Source organism: Mustela putorius, unplaced genomic scaffold, assembly GCF_011764305.1.
Source record: "Mustela putorius furo isolate JIRA1106 unplaced genomic scaffold, ASM1176430v1.1 tig00003834_pilon_pilon_pilon, whole genome shotgun sequence".
Taxonomy (NCBI): domain Eukaryota; kingdom Metazoa; phylum Chordata; class Mammalia; order Carnivora; family Mustelidae; genus Mustela; species Mustela putorius.
The window spans coordinates 87,030,500-87,057,150 of record NW_025421987.1 but is presented as its reverse complement, the minus strand read 5'-3'; the positions used below and the strand labels follow the sequence as shown (position 1 = coordinate 87,057,150).

At 41.7% G+C, this 26,651-nt stretch overlaps 1 protein-coding gene across 5 annotated transcripts in view; it reads left to right on the top strand.

Annotated features, from left to right (window-relative positions):
* Positions 1-26,651, top strand: part of DGKG (diacylglycerol kinase gamma) — a 209,871-nt gene that overhangs the window by 45,765 nt on the left and 137,455 nt on the right. For 4 of the 5 annotated variants that reach the window (XM_004745198.3, XM_013052598.2, XM_004745197.3 and 1 more), the window contains exons 3-6: positions 4,381-4,457; positions 12,458-12,620; positions 13,188-13,250; positions 21,639-21,809. In XM_004745198.3, coding sequence (XP_004745255.1) covers positions 4,381-4,457; positions 12,458-12,620; positions 13,188-13,250; positions 21,639-21,809 — 474 coding nt within the window. Of the gene's footprint in view, positions 1-4,380; positions 4,458-6,136; positions 6,298-12,457; positions 12,621-13,187; positions 13,251-21,638; positions 21,810-26,651 lie in introns of all 5 variants that reach the window. The other variant, XM_013052597.2, reaches the window with a different exon arrangement.

Below are 26,651 nucleotides of genomic sequence, written 5' to 3'. Positions count from 1 at the left end.
AGGCAGCATCACTGCCGTTCTCCTGTAAACACTGAATCTCCTAATTTGTCTGCTTGTTCAGTTGGAGGGCATCCCTCTCCCACACAAGCGTGGCAGTGAAGGTGCCTGTGAGTTGGGCCAGTTTTTCTCCTTAAAAAGGCTTTGAATGTGCTTAAACACTAGGAACGAGTGTTTGGTTAAGGTCCCAGAATTCTTGGCACATAAAGCAAAAGAGACAATTTTGGATCAAAACTTCTTAGGGTAGTTGTTACTACTAGTGACCTTGATCATGGAAAAGAGGCTCTTGACCCCTGATTTGGAATAAAACTGCATGCTGATGGTTCTGCCAGTGCGAGTTACAGAATGTATCCCTGCCTTGCCACAAAGCTGAATAAGTCGACCTGTTGGGTAAAATTCCTTCATTTTGTCCACTTCAGCAATAGAGAGTGTCTGCCAAGCGTGGTTGATTTTGGATTTAGCAGAGTTACAAACTTTTCTTCCTTTTGCAATAATTATCCAACAAGTTTAGCTGCTTCTTAAGATAGTCTTCATTTCTAACAATAAAATTACATTCACAGAACAGCAGTTCTTAACCTTGACTGTACATGTGAACATCCAGGAAGCTTTAAAATATTTTGATTCCTGAGTTTCCAAAGAGATGCTGACTTAACTGGTCTTGGGTGAGTCCTGGGTTTCAATGTATTTAGGCTTCTCAGGTGGTTCTGGTAGCCAGGTAGCCAGGTTTGAGAGGCACTGTTGCAGAGGAAAGGCCTTATCTTCTGATTTCCCCAGGTTCACATATCCAGTGACTTTAATAGCTGTGTCACATTATTAAATATGCTAAAAATCAGAGTCACCCACTCACTAGCTATGTGCCCCTGAAAGAATCATCTAAATATCATAAACCTTGTTTTTTTTCTTCTCTGAAATAAGGACCACTGGTGGGCCTGGGGGTTCAGTCGGATGAATGTCTGCCTTCAGCTCAGGTCATGATCCTGGGGTCCTGGGATCAAGCCCCACTTCAGCAGGGGAGGGCGCCTGCTAAGCAGAGAGTCTGTTTCTTTCTCTGCCTTTCCACCTGCTGTGTTCTCTCCCTCTCTTTCTCTCAAATAAAATCTTTAAAAATAAAATAAAATAGGGATCATTATTACATTAGCGAGTAATTATGGAGATTTAAATAAATCATATAAGATAAGTAGGACGGTACCTAGCATACAGTAAGCACTCAATAAAATAGGAGTTCTTACAAAGAACTGTGGACATGGCCCTCCTGTAGACACTTAGGAATAGAATTGGATCTCCTCTGAGTCTGGTGGTGATGCTCCTGTATAGGCTTCTGCTCTCTACTGAGGCTATGCGGTTGGACCCACAGACGGTGCCTGGGGTAAGATCAAGGAATGTTCTGAAGATGACCCTCATTGTTCCTTGCTGTCATAAGATGAAACAGAATGGAGCAGTACCCACTTACTCCTCCTTGGGCAAATAGAAACCCAGTCCAGAAGCCTGTCAAAAATAGAACTAATAAAATATCAAAGGACATCTCAGGAGAAAGGAATGGGTCTCAAATTTGAGAATTAGATTTTCTCCCTTTTTTTAAAAAAGGGACAGGTGTTAACACTATGAGCTCATTAAAGCCCATGAAGCAAATGGAAGTAAATGTGTGGTGAAGAACAACTCTCACAGAAATCTAGGAACCAGCAATCTCTTGGATGTTTTTTTCTACTTAATTTTAGGCTAATAATTGGAGATTTTAATATACTTTTTGTGTTTTTCTTTTTAAAGTCTATTTATTTGAATGTGAACATAGGATGAACATACTTGTGTATGTGTATATACATATGTGTGTGTGTGTCATGCATTTATAGCATACATTTAAATATAAATCAGGATTTTGCAAATATATAGTCACTTAGAACCAAAAATAGGATTTCTGCTAGGATCAACTGTGGAATTTCCAAAATGTGACAATAATATCAAGAGTATGAATTCAAGTGAAATCACTTCCCTGGTTCTCAGTCAAAATGTTGGCTCTTTACTACTCTTGCAGAAGCAACACCAAGGGTACCCATGCTTCCAAATTCGTACTTTTTAATGCAGTCCAGATTTGGCCACTCTGGTTGGCCTGAAAACCTCCCATTAAAATAGATTATAAAATGTAGTCTTCTCTAAATAATTGAGCTACCCATAGAATGATTTGAACATAATTTATGTGTAATGTTAACTGAGCTCTGGCCTAATTCTAAGTTGTCTTCCATTCTGTTGCCAGAGTGGCCTTTAGAAAACAGACTTGATTTCAGTACTCCACTATTCAGGAAATCTTTAACAATTTCAAATCAATGTCCTTAGCTTGGCACTCAAGACTCCCACAAATCTGGCCCCAAACTATTCTCTGGTTCTGACCTTTCCTAGATGTCTTATAATGCCCATTTCTGTATTTTTGTTCACCCTGCCCCTTCTTAGAATAGTCTTTCCACTTTTTGTCCATCTTTTAAGCCTCACTTATTCTTTACACCTCAGCTCTCAAATTCTACCTCCTGTATGGGACATCCTTGGACCCCCACCCAAGTTTACTGTCATCCTAACTTTACTTCTTTCCTGCTCGTTCTACTTCTCTGGTCTGTTCTTCATGGAGCTTCTGTATTATAGCTATTATTATATTTTCTCTTGTGTCAGCCACGGTTTGGGGAGTAACAGTGAATAGTGCTCAAGGGAAAGTAATATAGACTTTGAGCCAAACTAGACCTGAATTAAAACCCTTTTACTCAAGTCACTTAATTTTTCTGAATTTCAGCTTCTTCATCTGTAAACTGAAGAAAATATAACCAAATGTGCATGGATCAGCAGGGGAGAGTATATGAGACTATGCAATAAAGGCCCCAACTAGAGGCTGGCCATTAGAACAATTATTCAGATAATCTCCCCAGCTAGTTCATCAATAGTACCTTGCAGCCTCTCACCCTCCATAGTGTTTCCTGAATTGAGTGGAAGCAGCCCAAATTGATGACATCTGCTGCCTGGATCTCACTGAGCTATTAGTTTTGAATTTCAGGAAGAAATGTCCATTTTTAGGCAACATCAACATTTTCCTGTGGCATTTCAATATGTCTCAATTCTAAAATGACTATAACTTGTGCTTGATCGAATCCAAGTCAGCAGAGCTGTGGAGAGCAGCCCATGTGCACATCTACTTTATGCAGGCCTATGAGAGAGTATAGCCCTCTGTAAAAACACCAAGGAACACTATGTCAATTTTTAATAACATTGCCCTTTGCTCAGATCTTCAAATCATGGCAGTAATGGAGCTTGGGAAGCTCTTAATTATCTACAGTACTCTGAGACAAGGAGAGCACAGAGACCCTGGTTTTCTCTGATGTCTAGAGTTCTGATAACTGCACAGGATATACTCAGGATGGGTTTATAATGACAATTATCGAATCCCTTTTCTAGACTCCCAATTTCCTTATAAAACTCAAAAGAAGAAGAAGAAGCCATACTTTTTTCTGTTAGTTTCCAGGTTATTTCCAATGGAAAGGAGAATTTTCTAAGTCATTATGCTTCACGGACTCTGAGTCTTTGTTTCAGCACCAAGGACAGAGCATCAGTGGACTGAATGCCCATCCATCTTATTTAGTCAACAAAAATTTAAATGTTTTAATATTTCTGCTCAGATTTTATGTAGTCACCTAGTAAACCGGTTTTCTGAACCTTTCTTATGTGTCAGACTGTGATATGGTATACAAAGACTCACTAACCAATTATAGATCTCAAGGTAGAACTGGGGCAGGAGAGGAGTAAGAGAGGCAGTTATAACACTATATGGCAAGCTCTGTTACAGAATTGTGTACAAGTCATGTGGGATGCAGGAGAGGGAACTCTGACTGATAAAGGAAGACTTTACAAAGGAGTTGTCATTTGAGCTGGATACCAAGAATTGAGTGAAGTTTACAACATAGAGAACAGACTCCATGAAAGAACGAAGGAGTGAATGAATACACAGTGTAATCAGGGACTGATGGAAATGTGATTTGATGGGGCTGAAAAGCAGGGTGAGTAGAGGGTTAAAGAAAGAGATGAGGAATGGTCTAGGTCAAATCACCATACTTATGTACCAAGCAAGGGAGTTAAGCTTTATCCTGGGAAAACTGAGAGCCATGGAAGTGTACTGAGTAGGGACATGATCAGATCACATTTGTGTTTTAGAAAGATAGTTAATAAAACAGGAGAGAGACTATAAGTAAAGAAATAAGAGGGGAGAAGGGCAGATAAGGGTGAGATTTTTCCAGATAGCCCTGGGAATGAGGATTGGCGCCATCATAACCAAGGTTAGACAGGGAGAATGTACTTGGCCCAGCTCCCATGAGCTGTTCACCAATATTTCACATGTGCATTATGTCTCTCTAGATTCTTCCAAGAAGATAAGGGATGTCTTGGCTGAATTTAATGAGGGTGGAAGCCTCAAACAATATGACCCACATGAGGTAAGAACGTTTCCATTTCAAGCCTTTGAAAAGCCCTATGTTCTAGCTTTTCCATAATTTGTTCCATTCTTAGAAGTTTAGCTCCTTTTAAAGAACTTGTTTCTCAGCATATATTCTCCTAAGTCTCAAATGAACCATTTATATGTTTGCCAAGTTTAAGCATTCTCTTAATGTCCTAGAAGACTCCATCATACTTTCCTGTCTTCAAATTTTCCCTTTTCCTGTCCTCATGCTAAGTCATCAACCATGCTTTCTACTTCACTGAGAAAATAGAAAGAAATCAGAAGAGATCTTCAATAAGATCCTCACATGCCTCTGTACCTTTAATCCTATAACTAGGAATGAACTCTCCATGTTCCTAGTCAGTCCAGCCCCTCCAAGTATGCACTCATTCCCATCCTCTTCTAATCTATTGGGAAGCATTGCTCTCTCTGTATATGTATATGTATCTCTTTCACATCAGCTTTCCACTATTTGCTAGGTTTTTCTCATCAACATATAAACATACTGTTATTTGTCCTCTATTAAAATTGTTTTCCTGACTCCAGTTTTCCAGTTACCTCATTTCTTTCCTGTCCCTAATAGCAACACTGTGCAAAAGATTTGTCTGTAATCATTGCCTCTAATTTCTCTTTTTCCCACTTTCTTGAAAGTTCTTCAATCAGAGCATAACCCCCTACTCCTCCACTAAAACCACTGGTGAGGATTGCCAAGGATCACAATGTAGCTGAACTCAATAGGCATTTTACTCAATGCCAATAGGCATTGGACACAGTTGGTCAGGTCCTCCTCTGTTGTCTTCACTTGGATTTCAGGACACTGGTTTTCCTTTCATCCCTCTAACTTGACATTTCTATTGAAAAATCAAACTGCTGTCTCCTACTTAACATAAGCTAGTCTGAGTTCTTTGATCTTCCCTTGTGACGCCTGTTTTTCCGGCAGTCTACCCCATTTCCATAAATGACAACTCCTTTCTTCAAGTTCTTCAGTCTTAAACTATGGAGTCATCATTGAGTTTTCCTCTCACATCCCATGTCCAATTCATCAGCAAACTCTGCCACTTCTACCTTCAAAATATATCCAAAGTCTAGTCACATCTCACCACAGGCACTGCTTCCACCCTTACCTGCACTACCATATTTTGTCCAGATTATTGTAATAGTCACCTAACTGAGCTCCTTCCTTGTTTCTGCTCTTGACCTTTAAACCCTATTCTTCACACTCATCCTGAGCAATCTGTTAAAATTTAAGTCAGATCATGTCACTATTCTGCTCTACAATCCCTCATGGCTCCCCAACTCCCTACTCAGAGTTAAAATCAAAGTCATTACCATCTGTACCTCCGTCTACTCCCTAATCTCATCTCTTGCTACTCTCCTCATCCTTCCTTTCCAGCTCTTATAGCCTTCTTGATGTTGTCAAACAAGCCAAGGTTGCTCTACCTCAGTACCTTTGCATTTGCTTTCGTCTCTTCATGGAATGTTCCTCCCACAGATACCCACGTTGTTTATTTCCTTACTTCTTAAAGTGTTCGCTCAGATCACCCTCTCAGTGAATGTCACCTTCTCTATTTAAAATTTTAAGCCCTTTTTCCTGATGTTTCTTATCCCCCTGGTCTGCCTTATTGTCCTCCTTAGTATTCCTCACCAACTGTCATGCTATATATTTGTTCATTTCAGTATCCCCAGTGCCCAGAGGAGTATCTGGCTCATAGCACGCACTCAAGAAATATTTGTTGAATGAGTAAATGAATGCAAGACCTCCCCTACTTTCCGATTCCACTCATCTCATGTTTCTTGAGCATCCAGGCACCGTGCTGGGCACTGTAGAAGATATTAAGGTGAGGAAGCACGGTTCTTGCCCTCTAGAACTTACTCCCTGTTGGCAGGCTCTGAAGGTTCGTGGTCTTAGGTTAGACTTCTGCCTTTGCTGCCAACCAGCAGTGTGGCCTGAAATAATATTTCACGTCTCTGAGCCTCAATTTCCTCATCTGTGACCTGAAGATCACAACAAGCAAAGACATTGAAGTTTGCAGATGAGTGGATGGATTGAGATAATTTTTGCAAAATGTCTAACACTTTATAGGACACTTAAAAAGTGGTATCCATTATTATTCTGACTCCTTTCCCCAGAATGTGTTAAATTCAACTTCCTTTTCCCTGATCCTAGGTCCTTTCATGAGGGCTAATTGCAGAAAAATGACTGATCAGCAGGACAGACTTGGGACAAGGCAGGTCATTATTTATTGGTATTGTCATCCTTTCAGTGACCCTTGAGTCAACTCTGCTGCTGGGCACTGGCAGGGAACCAGCAAAGCACATGTCCTTGAGGTTTACCTGAGCAGGGGCTTTGGATAAAGTGCACAGTCCTCTGGAGAATGAAACAGGAGGAAGATTGCCCGTACAGGAGACAGACTGAGAATGAGCCATTTCAAAGAACATTCCTGAGGAGAAGCCATGCAGAGAAGATGGGGAAGCCGCAAAGAACTTGTTGCCCCTCCCACCCCTCACCCCCAGCTCCAGAAACACAGGAACAAAGAAGGGTGGGGGCTGCTAATCAGCCCGACAGCCTTGAGGCTGAAGAGTGGGAGGGGAACAATTTGGTCAGGGCCACCGAGGGTGTGAAGGCCACGGGAGCTTTCAGAAGTGGAGAGCAGCTTGGCTGTTAGGAGCCTGCTGCCACCCACGCCTCATCCAGCTGGCCCCCCACTCTTTGCATGCCTGGAACTGCTGTGTCGCCGGGAAGCTCTGTCACTCTGGTTTTATTCTCTCTCCCAGTGTGGCTGGCTTCTAGTAGGTGTAATGTCCCGGCACGGGGTGGGGGAAACAAAAAGCATGTACTTGCTCTTGAGCTTGATGGCTTACTGCTGCTAAAATGTCTCAAGGAGGCATGAGTTAGTCGTGGGAAGGGCAAGTAGCTAGGAAAGCGAGGCCAAGAATAAAAGTTCGCATCTGGCCGTGACAAGCGGGGCCGCTGCCCATAAACACTGAGTGATACTCTGGAGAATCGAGTAGAGCAAAAAACAGCCAGAAAGTGAACCAGTACATGGTGGAGTAAGAGGAGCAAGGTGGCTCGGTGGCCTTGTGATCTTGGACTCAGACATGTGGAAGCACAGAGCCCAGCTCTGCCCAGGCTGTATGACTCTGAGCAAGTTATTCATGTTTTCAGAATTTTTTTCATCCACTGCTATTACTAGCGGTAATAGTCCCACCTCACACGGTGGTTGTTGTTGTTGTTGTTTTAAGATATTTTCTACTTGTTTGACAGATACAGCGAGAGAGGGAACAAAAGCAGGAGGAGTGGGAGAGAGAGGAGCAGGCTTCCCACTGAGCAGGGAGCCCCGTGTGGGGCTTGATCCCAGGACACTGGGATCATGACCTGCACCAAAGGCAGACACTTAAGGACTGAGCCACCCAGGTGCCCTGGTTGCCTTAAGACTTAAATGAGATCATGAACGTAAACTGCCTGATGCACAATAAGCTGTCCATCTAGTTCCCCCCTCCTTTTTTGACCTGTGCAAGAATTCACTCTTGAAGCAGACTGCAGAAAAAGCAAGTGCCCAGTTAGTTCCTATATGAAAGTGGCAGTTTCTGGGAAGAAAACAGGCCTGCACCATGACAGTGCCCAGCATGTTATTCCAGAACACAGAGAGTTGCCAGCATGCCTGAGTGTTTGTTTGTCTGGCTTGGGCAGAGTAAGCCACTTTCTACCCATCACACATTCACTGGCAGCGCATCTGAGCCTGGCCTGTGCTCATAAAGAACTCACTCTCCACAACTCAGATACTGCTCTGAGAGTGGCACACAGCCACATTTTTTTTTTTTTTTTTTTTTTTGCATACTATACTTGAGGTTCTTAGAGAGAGTGGCAGGGAGCCATCTGTTAGCACTGGGACCTAGAACAGACATGGGAGCAGGAGCACTGGACTGGGGGTCAGAAGATCAGGCTTCCGGTTTTACTCTGCTGCTGGGTGGCTGGGGCAAGTCACTGAACTTTCAGAACTTCAGTGACATGAGGAGGTCTGGGCTTTTCTGATGTGAATGATCTTTGTTTCTGGGCTTATTCTATGACATCCTGTTCCCCTGATTAGGGTCATGAGTGGTTGGACATGCCTTCCATCATTGTTTTCTAAGTTCTTATAGTAGTTTGTCAGTACTTTTCCCATACTCATCACTATTGAATTATTTCAATACCTGAGTCTTTTGAAGGTATAGACCTATGTGTGTGTGTGTCACAGGTGTGTTCCCCAAGGTGTTTCTTGTACCTAGGAGGTTCAGTACATAGACATTGACTGAATAGGCCCTACAATAATCGATGGGAGCCAAGTATACAGCAAGATACCCCACATCCATTAAAATACCTGTCATAGATGGTTTGGGGGGATACTTAGATGAAATAGGATATTTCACTACCTTCCCAGAACTCTAGATCTAGTTGAGGAACTAAGGATGTAGTTATCATAAACAACTATGTATTAAAAAGAGAGCAGCTGATGAAAGTGTCATAGGACATGAATGGAAGGGACAAAGTACAGAAATTCAGGTACCAGGCTTTCTGAAGGAGGTGCATCTGGGCTTGACCTTAAAGTCTAGCTAAAATATGTTGGAATATTAACCGGTAGAGAAGGACGCAGTTTATGAGATACGCGTGGAGGCTTGACCAGGAAAGAACACAGAGATAAGTGTGGACAGAGTGTAGAGGTACACATAGGGAATCATAGGAGAAAAGATCAGAATGACCTCAGAGCTTGAAGTAGCTATGGATCTAGGTTGGAGTGGGATTATGGGAGGGCTGTGAATCCCAGAGGACTCAAGGAATACAGGAGATGACCCACTGGAGTGTGGGAACACTGCAAATTAGACCTTCCAGTCACATTGATTTTTTTTATCTTATCTTCTGTTTTCTAATTTCTTCTCTAGTGTATGTTTTATGGGGTATAATAGAGGAGCACAGTAGTACATGTATTAATTTGTAAGTATAGGGAAATGGGAATGCATGCTCAAAAATGTTATAGAGGGTCATGTGATTTTAAAACTGATCTCACCTCTCCCATGGGCAATTAGGAGGCATGGAAAGTTTTTGAGTAGAGAAGCAATCTGTTCAGAATTATGCTCTGGGAAGATCAATCTGGCAAGGATAGATAAGATGGGAGGACTGACAGATGGGGGTGGAGGCAAATTGAGAAGTATTGCAGTGGTCCAGGTAGGAGGCACAGAACAGAAGTCTGAAACCAGGGAACATTGGGCCTCCAGAGCCTTCTTGTATGGGTGGAGGCAGCGGAACAGTGAACACACAGAAAAGACCCAGAGGTGACAGAGGTGGCAAAAGAACAGTGAATAGAAGGAAGGGACAACACCTAGTCTCCGATGACTGGGAGTTCAAAACAGAGCCTGGTATTGTCAAAGGTAGCAGAAGCTGCAGGGTCAGGAGGGGACTGGCCGAGGGAGGGGGCTACTAGAAGTTGAGAACTTGAGATCTTCTCAAACTTACCATCTGCTGAGGAAGAAACTGAGGTTCACAAAGAGAGGGAAATGGGGTAGAGCTGAGACCAGTCACGAGGTCCCCTGAATCCCATACTGCTTTCTTTGATGATCTTTCAGCTTTGGTTTTTGAAGAGTGTTATATTAGATGTGTTAACCAAGTGTTCTCTTTTTTTAAAAAAATCATTTAGTATAGTCAGTGTTCCAGAAATATTTTCTGCTGCTAGTTCTCAATTTGATAAAAAAAATTAACGGGACACTTTGGGGCTCAAAACTATAGTTGACCCTTGAGTAACATGGGGGTTAGGTTCGCCAATCCGCAACATAGTTGGAAATCCACATATAAATTTGACTCCCCAAAAAGCTTAATTACTAATAGCCTACTGTTGACTGGAGGTCTTACTTTTAACACAAACAGTTGATTAACACATATTTTATATATTATTTGTATTGTATATACTGTACTATATTCTATAATAAAGGAAGCCAGAGAAAGGAAAATGTAATTAAGGAGATCATGAGGAAGAGAAAATACACTGATAGTACTGTACTCTATTTACTGAAAAAAATTCCACAAGTAAATGGGCTCGTACAGTTCAAACCCATGTTGTTCAAGGGTCAGTTGTACACTTCAAACAGTACTTGCCAATTTAAATAGTGTGAAGATGAAGACCATGCAAAAGGAGCCTTCTAAAGTATAACTGTGCCATCAATAAATACTCAGGCAAATCAAAGTAGAGAATGAAGAAACCAAAATAGAACAACAATGTGGAAAACAGAAAGTTCAAGTAAAGAGGAGGGAATGCTACAGAGAAGCCAAAGATGAGCAAGTCAAAAAAGAGACACCTGAATTGATGACCTTCAAGAGAGTGGGTTCAGAGGTGATGGGCCAGAACCCAGACTGAATAGGACTGAAGAGTTAACAGGCTAGTGTGGTCTGGCCAGGGAACACAGAAGGGGAAGAGAAGAAGGACAGGGTAGTAACTCAAGTATTCAGTCATTTCTTTGGAACAGTGACCTTGAACATGCTTACAGGTAGAGAAGCAGATGCTGGGAGATGCCTTCAGAGGGAGGGCAGGTGGAATCAAGGGTCATAGTTGGTGGGTTCCACTTGGAAAGTAGAAAGAAAAGCTTTTGCTCTTGCAGACTGATAAAAAAAAAAGAGAGAAGGTTGTGTGGGGAAGAACACTTGGGTGATGAGGCTGTGGAGATAGGGTCAGAAAGAGAGACACAGAGACTCAGGAAAGACAGAGAGATAGAGACAGATCGGTGGTAGTTGTCACAAGAAATATGAATCCACCATTTGCTTAGAGATGCCTTAATGAGCTAAGAGCCTGCATTATCCTCTGTTTAACCAAATCAGGCTTCCTCCCCTCGGCAAAGGACAGCCTAGGGCAAGTGAAAACTGCCTCCTGAGCTCCCTCCCAATGGGGTCAGGAGATCATCCCTTGTTTTGGGGGCCAAAACTTTGCATCCCAGACTTGATGGCATATATTTGAGCCAGCTCATGGCTCCGGAAAGGCTCCCAGATTTTCTAGAAGAGACAAGGGGTTAAATGCTATCAGCATTTTGGAAGGAGAGCCAAGTAGGCTCCCTAAAAAGGGATTTTTTTTTTCTCTCATGGCTGTTATTATTTACAAAAGCCTGCACAGCAGATCTTAGAGGAGAGCTTCCTCAGTGATTTCCAGGAGCATCTGCCGATTTGATGAAGAATCTGATGCCATCAGAGAACGAGCCAGTGATGACTCATTGCAGACTGTCTTTGTTGAGCGTTTGCTGAGTACAGCAGCCCTTTCTGGCACGGTTGCTCCCAGCCCGGGACCAGAAGCCAGGCAGTGGTGGGAGAGAGGCAGCTGGGAGAGGTTCTAGTTTGGGGCGCGTTTCTTGATTCTACCTTCTGCCCTTCGGCTCTTCTCCCAGTGCCGAAAACCTTCACAAGGGCATGTTTTGAGAACAGCTGAGCCAAACACATACCCTCTCCGGTTCTCTTGAGGTTCATCCAGGGAAGATCAGTTATGAGACTCCTGAAGGATGGAGCCTGTTTTTCCCTCTTTTCTGAGACCCGAGCACTCAGAAATCACATCCCTCACAGCCTAAGTAGAAAAATGGAGACCCTACAGAAGAACCATCTTTCCATTGTGTTTTCCACTCCGTCCTTCTTCATCTTACTAGGATTCCGTGACACTGACCAAATCCAGCTCATTAGAGAACCGTCTGGCTTGTGGGCATCGACTCAGGCAGAGTCCCCCTGTGTGGTCATGTTCATTCCCCATCACCCGCTTTCTGCCTAGTCTTGGACATGTCCTGTTACAGAAGCCTCCTGCCAGTCCCGACATGCAACCACCAGTGTCATCTCTTTCCTGCTTCCTGTCCCCTGCTCCCTGTGCCTGCCATTCTCCATCACCTCCTGGCCTTTTCATTCCTGAGCCCACCAGTGCCCCCCACTTCTTTCTGCTTCCCTTCCATTTCTCTCGCCTGCCTGCCCTCCCCAGTTTTTCTGTCCTCTTTGTTTCTTCTCAGCCAATTAGCTACGATGTCTTCAAGCTGTTCATGAGGGCGTACTTGGAGGTGGACCTTCCTCAGCCACTGAGCACGCACCTCTTCCTGGCCTTCAGCCAGAAGCCCAGACAGGAGACCCCTGACCACCCAACAGAGGGGGCCAGCAATGAGGCCAGTGGCCCAGGTATGTAGACCAGTGTTCCCCGAGACAAGAAGGAGATTTTGTAGCTCTGACGCATTTGGCACAGGCACAGCTGCATTCCTAGGGGGTCCCCTGTGTGCAGTAACTTCTTTATGGGGTGGGAATGGGGACTGGGGCACCAGGACTCCTTTCCCCATAGGGACTCATGGGAAACCCTGTCTGATGGCTCTCTCAGAGGAACAAAGAAGGGCAAAATTCCTGCCCCCAGGATCAGAGGGGAGGATGGGGAGAAGAACAAAATAATGTATGACAGGGGGAAGAGAAGCTTCTGCAAAGAGGGCAGGAAGCCCTTGAAGGGAACACCTTCAGGTCATGTGCCCAGGCTGGGCTGAGCCCAGTAGTGGCAGAGGAAGGGGGTTATGATCCTTGTCTGCTTGGTCTATAATGGGGGTGACACAGCCAACCCCAGTGAGTCAGCATGAACCCAGCTGACACTCAGGGACGCACAACTCAAGTGATCCAGGTCCCCACAGGAAGGTGTGCCCTTCCTGTGTCTCTAAGAAGCTAGAGATCATGGGCTGGTCCTCAGATCTTCTTTTTCCTCCCCAGATACCAACATACAGAATGTGGATAATGCTGCCAAAGCAGATGAGGCCTGTGCCCCTGATACAGGTAAGTCTTTATAATACGAGATTTGCGGGTTGGGGTGGAGGAAGGGGACATCTAACCAGCGGTTTGTTTCCATGTCCTTTAAGCACATCTTGTCTGCTTCCATCTTAGGGGCCTCCACCACTCACATGTGCTGGGATCATGAGGCTTGGTGCAGGCTCTTTCTTTACTTGCCGTGAAACAGGGTAGCTCATTAGCTGTTTACTTCTGATGGGGTTGCCTGGCCAGACAGGGGAGAAGGGGAACCTTCTGGGGAGTAAATATATGTGGAGGTTTGAGCGAGAGTGTGTGTGTGTGTGTGTGTGTGTGTGTGTGTGTGAGAGAGAGAGAGAGAGAGAGAGAGAGAGGTGCAGAGAGAGAGAAGCAGAGCATATTTATAAAGAGGGATCTAGTGCTGAGATACACATGACTGCCTGTGGGTGGTTGAAGGTTGGTCGGTCAAGAAGGGAGGAGTGTGTTCAAATGGGCAAAACTGTATAGAGCTGCACTGTAAGAAATGGTAAAGGGAATCTTTTTAGTAGAATTATACCATATGGAAACCTGGGTTTACACATGTAAATGAAGAATGTTGAAACTGGTAACCACATTGGGACATATGAAGAATATTTTTCTTATTAGTTAAATCTCTTTGAAAGGTAATTAACTATTGAAGAAAAAAAAAGACATTGTGTTGTGCAATTTCTAACATATGTAAAAGTGAAATGTAGAACAAGAGCACAGAGGCCTAGATGGGAAAATTGGTGGTACTTACATGCACCGGTTTTCATAAGTCAGGAGGAGGAGCCAGGTGAAGCAGTTAACATTATTTTCATCTATTTGCCCGGGACCTGGAAGGATGAGAGAATTTCTTCAAGAGGATACTAGCTGTATTTCTAATCTTTTCTCTAGTCATAGCAAAAAGGGCAACTGGAAAGACTGTAGAGTTTTCCGGGTATAACTGAAGGACTGGTGAGATCAAAAATTGATGATGGATGAAAAGCAGAGCATGGTTGGGAAAGGAAAATTGCCCTAGAGTTCCATGAAGCAAGGCTTACAGGCATCAGTGCCTTCCTGAGGCCTTCAGGGGCAGCATCAGGGCAAGACTCTACAAAATATGGCTCACCCACCCACTCTTCCCAGCATCCCACCCAGCCATGCGAGGTCCATAGCCTCTCTGGTAGAGAAGCTGATGCTGGGAGATGCTCTTAGGTAAATGGATTTAAGTTATAAATAAGTCTTAAATCATATGTGGAATAAGAGAGGCATATGATGACTTAAAATATTCTCATAATAGGAAGAGAAGGGTGAAATTGGGAACCTTGACATTCTAAACTCTGAAAGAGAAAATCAACCATGACAAGCATTTGGGCCCAGATTCTTTACCCAGAGACTTTCTTAGTCCAAATATCTGGAACTTCAAGAGGAACCCGAGAAAAATTACACTTTATTCCTTGAGGTTCCAAATTGTCGGAGCAGGGTTTGTTTTAGTGGCTAAAGTTTCTGAGGAACCAAGGAAGGACTTCCTGGGGATGTTGTCAATACATGATATTTGAGAAAAAGTAATCGATGATGATAATGGAACTTGGCCGGTGTATTTGACCACAGTGTTTATTGGCAACATTTGTATCATTCTGGGTCTGAGATCAACTTTCAGAAACTTCCTCCTGGAGAAGTGATTTGTGATGTGCCATTTTCCTTGTGTATGGAGAGTGTCAGTTTCCTGTGGTCAGATAATAAAAGGGTAATGATGTGAATGCTGTCTCAGGGAGGTATATACCATTTTTCCATCATCTTTTGTGACTTGAGATGTAAAGCAGAACATCCTTTTCCTGTTAGACCACCTTCTGTGGATGTCTTAATTAGATGCCCCTGTTCACCAGAAACAGGAATGTAGGGACAGACGGATACCACAGAGAAGGGCCTCTGCCAGTAAGGAAGAGCCAAGTTCTGGTATCACCTTAGATCAGGCCATCTGTTAAAAATCCCAGCCTTTTCCTGTTGTCCAAGCTGAAGCCAGAGGAAACTAGATTCTCATTTGCTGTGGCCTACTTAGGCCTTTCAGAGCAGTCTCCAAGCTGGGATCCAGAACAATCCAGTTCAAATTATTCATTTCCAGAACCAGGTAGGGGAATGTTTGGGTACATAGACACAGTAGAGAGGGGCTTCCACTGAGACCAGACATAGGCTCAGAGCCTCAAGTGATCTGTCATTTCAGGTTGTCAGCTAGGAAAGCCAGAGTGCATCCTTCCCTTAATGCCCAGGACTAAGTCGAATAAACAATGTGAACTTCAATCTCCTAGGTTTTATTTCATTCCTCAGGCTCTTGAGATGTTTTCCGCAGCTTGACATATTAGACTCTCAAGGAAAGTTCTTCCCAATTATAAAAGTAACACATTATATCATAAAAAATTTGAAGTGTACAAAACAAATAAAAGGAAACAACAAAATCACCCATAATTTACCAATGCAGTTACACTTATGCCTGTATACACGTATCCTTGTAGGTTTTTTCTTTCTTTTCTTTTCTTTTCTTTTTTTTTAGATTTTATTTACTTATTGGATAGACAGAGATCACAAGTAGACAGAGAGGCAGGCAGAGAGAAGAGGAAACGGGCTCCCTGCTGAGCAGAGAGCCCGATGTGGGGCTTGATCCCAGGACCCTGGTATCACGACCCAAGCCGAAGCCAGAGGCTTTAGCCCACTGAGCCACCCAGGCACCCCTCCTTGTAGGTTTTTTCTACAAATTTTTTATGGAATTGGAATCAGATTATGCATATAATTTGGGAACCAGTTTTTTTTTTTCACTTAACATTATACTCAAACATTTTTCATATCATTCAAGACTTTTGGTAAACATCAATTTTAATGCAAGGCCCTCCTTCCATAGATGAAAAATCTGAGGTTGGATATAGGAGTAAGCCCACTCATGCAATATCACACACCATTTAGCACAAATCCAAAGCTAGAAACTCAGTCCTCTGCCTCTAGCTTGGTATTCTTTCCTTCATGCAACCCTGTCCAACCGGAAGGCAACAGGTAATACAGAGAGAAGGTGGAACAAATCAGGTCTGCCTAAGAACCCTCAAGCAAAATGGTTAATGACATGGCACCTAGACAGAACTTCTGTAATCTGGAAGAGGGTATTAGTCTGTTGTTACTGATGGTCCCTGAGGGATGTACTTGAATGGCGTGGGTTGGGGGTGTTTCACATAAGGCAGCTTGAGGAGGAAAAGCACTAATAAGACTAAGTGCCCCTCAGTCCTTCTGTGCCCTGGCATTTCCATGACTAGAATGAATAGTTCACTTCAGTGTAGACTAGAACTGGTGGTTCAAGATCCAGTCATAGTTCTGGTAACCCAGAGATCTTTGGAAAAGTCTATAACAATGTTTTAAAACAGATTTGTTGAAATATAATTGGCATAAAGTGAATTGCATGTTTGAAATGTACAGTTAATAAGTTTTTACAGGTGTATACACCTATAAAGCAGTACCACATCAAGATAATGAAGATATCTATCATCTCCAAAGTTGCCTTATAATCTCTTTTTCCCACCTTCCCTACCACTACCCACATGTCTGTACTATCACTGATCTGCTTGCTGCCACTATAGATTAGACTGCATTTTCTATTCTTATAGACTCATACAGTATGTACATTTTTTGGTGTAGCTTCTTTCACTCAGTATAATAATTTATAATATAATAATCAACATGTTTTTAGTGCTGATTAGTATGCCAATATATAGGTAGATATTCCACAATTTGTTTATCCATTCACCTACTGATGGACATTTGGGTTGTTTCCAGTTTGGGGCTATTACATATAAAACATTAATATTCTTAGTACACATCTTTATATGGACAGCTTTCATTCCTTTTAGGTAAAGATCAAGAAATAGAGTGTTTACAATTATTATGTTCTTGTGATGATTTGACCTCTTTATTATGAAGTGACTCCCTTCTTTCCTGGGAACACTCTTTGATTTGAAATCTAGTTTATTATAATTCATAATTAATGTAGTCACTCTCATTAACTAGAGTTACAGTGGCATCTTCCTCCATTCTTTTAATGTATTTGTGTCCATATTTAAAAAGACTTTTTAATAGGAAGCATGTAGTTGGTTGGATCTTCTTTTTTTAATCTAAGCTGACAATCTCTGCATTTTAGAATTTTAGAACATTTACATTTACTGTGATAATTGCTATCATTAGGTTTAAAAGTGCCATTTTGCTATTTGGGTTTTTTTTCTCCATCTGTCCTTTCTTTCCCTTTTGCTCTTTTTCTGTCTTCTTTCAATTAGTTAAATTATTTATGATTTCACTCATCTTCTTTTTAACACTATTAGCTATAACTCTTTGTAACAGTATTTTAGTGATGGTTTTAACTGTAATAGTCTATATTCAAGTAATATTATTCCACTTTGTATATACTCTATGAAATTTACCATAAGAGTGGTGCCTTGGTGGCTCAGTAGTTTAAGTGTCTGCCTTCAGCTCAGGTCATGATCTCAGGATTCTTTGATGGAGCCTCACGTTGGGTTCTTTGCTTGGTGGGGAGCCTGCTTCTCCCCCTCACTCTGTCTGCTGCTCCCCTTGCTTGTGCTTTCTCTCTCTGTCAAATAAATAAATAAAGTCTTTAAAAAAGAAATTTATTGCAGTATCCCTCCATATCTTCCACCTAGGCCTTTGTGCTACTGCTATCATACATTTTCCTTCTATACATGTTGAATTATAAACTGCTCAACCACATTGTTATTATTTTTGCTTCAGTAGTTAATTATCTTTCAAGGAGATTTAACTAATAAAAATATTTTTTATATTTACCCATGTGGTTACCTGTTATAAAACTCTGTATTCTTGTGTGTAAATCTAGGTTTCCATATGGTATAATTCAACTAAAAAGATGTTCTTTATCATTTCTTGTATTGCAGCTCTGTGAAGTTTTGTATACTGAAAAATTATTTTGCCTTTTTTTTTCTAAAGATATTTCACTGAGTAAAGAATTCTAGGTTGGCAGGGGTGCCTGGGTGGTTCAGTCAGTTAAGCATCTGCCTTCAGCTCAGGTCATGATTCTGGGATCCTGGGATCAAGCCCCCAGTAGGGCTTCCTGCTCAAAGGGCAGTTTGCTTCTCCCTCTCCCTTCTGCTTGTGCTCTCTCTCTTTCTCTCTGTGTCTCAAATAAATAAATAAAATCTTAAAAAAAAAATTCTAGGTTGACAGGTTTTTTTTTTTCCCTTAGTACTTTAAAGATGTTGTTCCACTTGCTTTCAGCTTGCTTTCTTTCCAGTGAGAAAACTACAGGCATTCTCCTCTTTTTTTTTTTTTTGTCTACATAAGGTCTCTTTTCCTGTGGCTTTTATGAATTTTTTTTCTCTTTATCACTGATTTCAACCAATTTGATTATAATGTTCCCTGGTATAATTTTCATGTTTCTTCATGTATTGGGGGTTCATTGAGCATCATGGACCTGAGATTCTATAGCTTTTATCAAATATCAACAAATTTGGAAAATTTCCAGCCATTATTTCTTAAAATTTTCTACTTCTTTCTCTCTTCACGTATTCAAATTATACATGTCTATTTGAAGTTGTCCCCCAGCTCACCGATACGACACTATTTTTTTTTTAAAGTCTTTTTTGGATAGTTTTTATTGCTGTTTCAAATTCACTGATCTTTTCTTCTGCAAATTCTAATCCACTGCTAATCCTATTCAGGGCACTTTTTCATTTCACACACATCATATCTAGACAATTGTTACGGACATTTTTTACGTATCTTTTTTGTCTCTTCTTAACATATGCAATCTTTCCTCTAGCTTCTTGGAGAGATGGAATACATTTGTAATAATTATTGTAAAGTTTTTATTATATCATCTGTGTCATTTCTGGCTCCATGTCAATTGCTTTTTCTCATTATTATTGTTCTTTTTTTTTCTTGCTTCCTTGTATACCTGTTAACTTTTTTGTGAAATACCAGGCATTGACAATTTTACATCGTTGGGTTTTACATTCTTAGAAAAATTATTGAGTTTTGCTTTGGGGCACTGTTAGGTCACTTGGAAATAGTTTGACCTTTTTGGTTTGGGTTTTAAAGCTTTACTAGGCAGGACCAGAGAGGCGTTTACTAATTTCACCCAACTACCAAAGCAAAACTCTTCTGAGTTCTCTACCCAGTGTTTCTTGAGTTTTCTGCCTTGATTGGTGAGAAGAGACACTATTCTTGCATTCCAGGGATTGTTCCCACCAATACTGATTCTTTCCCTAGCCTCAGGTAGTCTCATCACACATCTATGCTAATTGTTACTCAGCTGAATAATTGAGGGGAAACTCTACTGATTACTCACAGAGGACCCTCTGTAGATCTCTAGAGTTCTCTCTGTGCAGCTTCCTCCTCTTTGGTGCACTGCCCTGTGAACTCTAGACACCTTGGACTCCCCAAAGTCTGCCTCTTCAATTCAGAGAGACTTGCAGGATCTGTCTGGGCTCCCCTTTCCTGTGCTGCAGCCCTTAAAACTCTTTCTGGACAGTAAGATGTGGCAATTATAGGAATCATCTCATTTGTTTTTCAGTCTCTTGGGAAAATCACCATTTGGTGCTACCACATCCAGTGTCCTGTGAACCATTGTTTCATATCTTTTGTCCAGTTTTTTAATTGTTTCAACAGAAGGGTATATCTGGTACGTTATTCCAATTTAGTCAAAATAGAAGTCATTGTAATAGTGTTTTAATGATGGATAGTTTGAGGATGTAACAGTAACATGAGATATAATGGGCTATCCAGTACAAAGGATTTTTCTCATTTGTCTTTTTTTTTTTTTAATATTATCTATTTATTTCACAGAGATCACAAGTAGACAGAGAAGGAGGCAGAGAGAGGGGGGGGAAGCAGGCTCCCTGCTGAGCAGAGAGCCCAATGTGGGGCTCGATCCCAGGACCCTGAGATCATGACCTGAGCTGAAGGCAGAGGCTTTAACCCACTGAGCCACCCAGGCACCCCTCTCTCATTTTTCTTATATATTAGTATGTTTATCCCTAACTTTTCCTCCAGTGATTATTTAAATACTTCTGTTGCATATGTAATTTTATTACAATTTCCCCATCTCACTATCCTTATTTTTAGCTCAACTTACTCACCCTTGAGGCTTTCTGCCCCTACTTAGTAGAGGTTATATCTTCTTGCAACCTCTTAGGGTCTTGTCCAGTAGGAAGTGGTTTCCAATGATCTGGAAGCTTCCTTTCCTTGTGTTGCAGTTCTGTTTCGTAAGATCTGTCTTGGTCTCTTCAGAAGGCCTCTTGTAGTATACAGAGTGTCATTGAGACAGTGGTCTCACCTGCTGTCCATCTGGATCATTGTTAACTCCCTTCTCAGATCATAGCCCAACTCCTGGGACCCAGTTGGCTTTCATGGAACACAGCTCTACTGGCCTGACACAAACCGTTTGCCTTTGCCTGGCACTTTGGCTCTCTGAACAAAAAGTGGGCTGGTAATGTTGCCTTCCCCAGCAGGCATTACTCTCAGGGCTGCCTGTCTGTGTGCTCTCCATTACTTAGTGGATTTTCCACTGCCGGTCTTCCTCTTACTTTTCACTGTGTTTTCTGTGAGTTGCACCCACTTCCTGGATATTAAGAGATTATTTCAGATGGGCATGGATTTAGAGAGACTGGGAAAAGAGAGATAGAGCTCTTAAAGTGACTTGAGAAAGTATAATTCACACAGTAGAATATAGGTGCCTGGTTTTCTCATTAGTAATAACCTCATATTTCTGAATTAGAGGACAAGAAGTATAAAAAAGACAGCGTTTTCCTATCTAAGAAAAGGGGAAACTCCAGAGGGAAAACACTCCATTCCTGCTGAATGATAAACCACTTTCTGCATATTCTTAATCCAATTGATTAGGCTTGCAGCTAGTCAAAATTCATCCTAGTTTCTGGAAACTCGTTGAGTGTTGGTCTTCTGAATATTCACCTTTTCATTTATCTTTTAATTTATTTGAGAAGAAAATTGTGAAAGCAGGCATTGATAAATGACCAATAGTCTGGTTTTTAGAATCCTAGCCAAAACTCTATAAACTGGGTGTGTTCCCAGACCCTTAGGCTAAATGCCATTTACCTGTTGCTTATGGGCATTACTAAAAATCACTGTCATCTTTTCTGAAAATTCACAGGGTATAGGTGAATTTCTTACAAGGATATAGATTCTTAAAGGGGTCAGAATGGGACCCATTCAGAGAGTATGAACCCCACAAATTAGATATCTAGGACCACAGATTGGATCATATTTAAGTGACCAACACTTTTGAGGATACTTGTTTAAAATTCTTGCCTCTATCAAGAAAATGATGGAGTAACAAAAGGGATTTAATATTTGTTAAATACTAAGTGCTTTTGGATGGTTTGCTTTTGGCTATTACAGAATTGAAGATCACTGAGAAGCAAGAGCCAGCTAAAGACCAAGTGGCTGCAACCCCCTTGGGAAACCCTGTTGCTCCATCTCCAGGCTCGGAATCCCCCATAGTGTACCTGAAGGATGTTGTATGTTACCTGTCCCTGCTGGAGACGGGGAGACCTCAGGATAAGCTGGAATGTAAGTGCTCACCCTCTCAAGGGCCTTCAACTTTTCCTTAGAAGATCTAGTATCTTGTCCTTCATTCTAAGCATGCCAGAGAGTGACCTGGGATCATGGGTATTGGTGACACCTGCTTGGGGAAGGTGCTTCGGTCCTGTCACCAGCAGTGATCTGGACACATCTTACAATCCATGCTGGGAACCCAGTACCAGTTGTGTGGAGAGTAGGAAGTACATCTGAGACCTTGCCATTGAGAATCTGGATTTGGAAATTGGAGAAGTCTCAACGTGGGGTTGAGACTCCCTTCCATTGCTGGCAGGATTTTCTGAAAGTCTCTAACCAGAAAGTTCCTACCTTCCCTTATTTTTCAAGGGAGGCTATTCAATATCTGTCTTCCTTCTATTCTGTACCCAAGTATGGGGAATTCCTTTTTCTTTAACTATGAGGAATTCCTTTTTCTTGATCAACCTCTAGCTTGTTAAAACTTATTTCTGTTTCTTCACCCACCCCCACCTCAAGTTTTTTGGCCTCTAGAGAAAAGGGGCTAGTTAAGTGAGGGAGTTGGTTCCAAATGTGACTAAAGTTGATTTAAAAAACATATCTTCAGAGAGAGAGAGAGAGAGTAATGGCTGGTGGCAGAAAGGAAAACCCAGAGCAACTGAAAGAGCCTGGAATTTTTTTTTTTAAGATTTTATTTATTTTATTGACAGAGAGAAATCACAACTAGATGGAGAGGCAGGCAGAGAGAGAGAGAGAGAGAGAGGGAAGCAGGCTCCCTGCTGAGCAGAGAGCCCGATGCGGGACTCGATCCCAGGACCCCAAGATCATGACCTGAGCCGAAGGCAGCGGCTTAACCCACTGAGCCACCCAGGCGCCCAAGAGCCTGGAATCTTATAGAAGATTCACTTCAGGGATGGTTTCCCCCACCTCCAAGAGCCTACAGGCAGACTTTTAAAAATAGGAAATAATAGGACCTTGTTAAAAAAGATATATTGTTTTGGCTCCTCTTGGGAACTTAGTAGATATTAAGGGAAAAACCACACGTATCATAGCAAAAGTCAAAATTCCAGCTAATAAGATGACTAATCAACAAAACTTCAACAGTAACTAGGTTACTGTTTAATCTACTGGCAAGGTTAACCCTTGCCAAAACCAAAATGAAACAGTTCATTCATTAGCTGAGCTTAAAATCTCCCCCGTAGTTTTGAGGTGTTAACAATTGCAAGTCTGAAGTGCTAATTTGGTGGCAAATATAGCAGGTTTCTGTATCTTTTGGCTAATGTTAAAAGTGAAATGTCAAATTATTTCTAACATTCAGCTGAAAATTGGAGTTTAAGGTATTGAATTTGTTCATATTTACCAGAGAGGATGTGGCAGATTTTTTCATATTAGTGGCTCTCAGATTGAGTCTGGTAATGGCAATAAAAAGAAACTGCATTAAAAAAAATTTTTTTTTGTTACAGAAAATTGCCAACATAGATAAAAGTAGAAAGCACAGTAAACTTTCCTATACCTATCAGCCACCTTCAGTAATGACCCTGCTTATAATCAATCATGTTTTATTTATACCTCCCATGCACTCCCTCTGCCCCAGAATATTTTGAAGCAAATTCCAGACATCTGTATGTACCTCTTAAATACGACTTTTTCTTAACTATAACCTCACCACCATTATCACATTGAAAGACAACGATTCCTTATTACTGCCTGTTCACAGAGAAAGCAGGCAGAGCTAAAATAAGAACAAAAGTATTCGTTTAGGGCCTCAGAATAGCAATATGGAGAACACAGATTTGGGTAGAAACCCATAAAGTGTCCATCCCAAAGGAACAAAAGTCAGGGGTGTTTAAAGACAAGAGGAATTCTCATGTATGTGTTTGCAGAGAATTTTGATTGGTGTTGGTAGTGGAAAACTAATCTTAATTGATATATAATTGGTGACTGAGGTTATCACTAAACAAAGTCTCTTTAATGTAGCAAATTGCAGGTGTTCAGGTTGAGTCCTTGGAATCTTTGCAGCTTGGCCCCATTCAGAGTTCACGGTTCCGCCCGGTTAGGAACTGCATGAGGCCCATCTCCTTAATGGTCCCCCAGCTCCATTTTAAAGCCCCTTGACATAAGTGACTCCATTTAATTTCACCTTTTATATACCAGATATTCAGTTGGTGTTCACATTTTCCCAATTATCTTACCTATTTTTAACTGGTTGTTTGAATCAGAATCCAAATGTGGTCCCTACATTTGCCGTTGCTTCTTATGTTTCTTCTATTTTAATCTTCTGCTTATTATTTTCCTTGTAATTTTTTATTGTAGAAACTTGGTTATATTTGTCCTCTAGAGCTTTTAATCTTTTTTTAAACTAAACTAGATGAATTCAAATCCTCTCCTGATTTTAATGACTGAAAACAACTTAAGCTTTTCTCTTTTAATAACCAAACGTGCATTTTTTGGGAAATAATATCCTGAAATCCCACCTATCATCTGTTCATTAACAATTACTCTCATTGTTGAAGACCTTTTATCTGCTAATCACTTTTTTTCTTTTTAAAGATTTTATTTTTTTATTTGACAGACAGATCACAAGTAGGCCAAGAGGCAGGCAGAGAGAGAGAGGGGGAAGCAGGGTCCCTGCTGAGCAGAGAGCCCAATTCCGGGCTTGATCCCAGGACCCCGAGATCATGACCTGAGCGGAAGGCAGAGGCTTTAACCCACTGAGCCACCCAGGCGCCCCTCTGCTAATCACTTTAAATGCATTATCTCATTTTAAGCTTACAATAACCTGAGAAGATCAATGTGATTATTCTCATTTTAAGTGTAAACGACTTGCCCAAGGGCATGCTGGTCTTAAACGGGATACTTTCTTCCTGTTCTTTCTGGTTCAGCTGTCCCTGCGTTATAGGACCAGGGGAGCTCCCCACGGGAGTCACCCGGGGCCCAGGGTCTGGGAACAGCAGTGGTGGGAAAGCCTGCCCTTTCCATCATCCAGCATCTGCTTGGCAACTCAGCCTCCTATGCTGAGTGCCTCTGACTAGGACATTCTGAAGACTCAGAGAATAAGAAGGCCATGACCCTACTTTGAAGGAATCTTGACTCCTGGCACAGTCACCCCACTGAACAAGGCGCAGGGATGTCACAACATTAGAAAGATGTGATGACACACAAGCAACCTAACAGGAGTGTCGTGACCTGTGGGTACATGCTGAGAGGTCTAGAGCGGGTATGTGGGGGAAGGGTCAGTCAGGGAGGCCCAATGAAGGGTTCCAAGAACAGGAGGAAAATGAAGATGTGTCAGCTCTGCTCCTGACTCCGCTTACTTCTGAGATCACAAACAGGATCTCTACCTTTAAGATGAGTGAAATGCAGTTTCCCAAGTCCCAAAAATGAAAATTTAGTCCTTTGCCCAAATTTCTGTCCCAGGTCTTCCTTATCCTGCATCACCTCCCTACAGCTAGAACATGCTAAAGGGTGTTTCTGAATAGCACATTGACATTTTAAGAAAAACAAATACAACAGCTTCTATAATGGTAACTACATCATAGCTTTGTTGAGGATTCCATCAGCAGTAATGATAGCGTGTACAGCACAGTGCATCATACTTATTAAATGCCACATATAAATGTTTGTTAATGAAAAAAAGCAACAATAAATAACATCTGGGGGCACCTGGGTGGCTCAGCAGGTTAAAGCCTCTGCCTTCGGCTCAGGTCATGATCTCAGAGTCCTGGGATCAAGTCCTGCATCGGGCTCTCTGCTCAGCAGGGAGCCTGCTTCCTCTTTCTCTCTCTGTCTGCCTGCCTCTCTGCCTACTTGTAAAATAAATAAAATAGTTTTTTAAAATTAATTAATTAAAAATTTTAAAAATAAAAATAAATAACATCTGTTGAGTGCTTTCTCCATTTCAGGTGCCATGGGACGAGGAGTAGGGCACATGAATCTGTCTGTATAAGCTCGATCTTCCTGAAATCTTTAAAGAGGCCAAAACATTTAGATGTCACAATATTGATTTTTAGAGTGATCATAGCTGGCATAAAATTCTGAGGTTAAAGAAATGATGTTGGACTTCTTTGCTTGCTCTGGGGATGTTAAGAGAAAGAACACATCAATTTAAACTTCCCTGAATATCTTTTTTAGAGAGTGAAGTTGTCAAAACCTTCTCTTAAAGCCTTTCTAAGGGGCGCCTGGGTGGCTCAGTGGGTTAAAGCCTCTGACTTCAGCTCAGGTCATGATCCCAGGGTCCTGGGATCGAGCCCCGAATTGGGCTATCTCCTCTGCGGGAAGCCTGCTTCCTACCCTGTCTCTGCCTACTTGTGATCTCTGTCTGTCCAATAAATAAATAAATAAATAAATCTTAAAAAAAAGAAAAGAAAAGAAAACCCTAAGTATTAAAAAGGCCAGCAAAAATATTTACTATGTATGTAGTCTTACTTGGCATGTTTCTTTCACGAACATTTTATATTTATTTTATACATATCTTGTAGGATATTGTATGCTTATTTATATTGCTTACATAGAACAATTAAAATTATTACAGAAATAAAAATTGACCGATCATTTACATACTAATCCTCATTTAAAAAAAAAAATACCTAGGAGGAAGGGGAACCATTGTAATCTCCATCTTGCAGATAAAGAAACATGGCTCAATGAAGTTAAATGACTTGTCTGATGCCCTTGAGGTAATAGGACAAGGCCTAAATCCACACCCTTTCAGGGTGCAGTAAAAGCAGTGTCCCATTTATAGTTCTGGTGCTCCCACCAGCCGGGCACTTGTGAGCTGTGTTCCAGTGATGCTGCGAGGGTATGCACCCTCCACCAGGAACCACACTGCCACCTGGATCTCATCAGCCATGGAGTTATTGC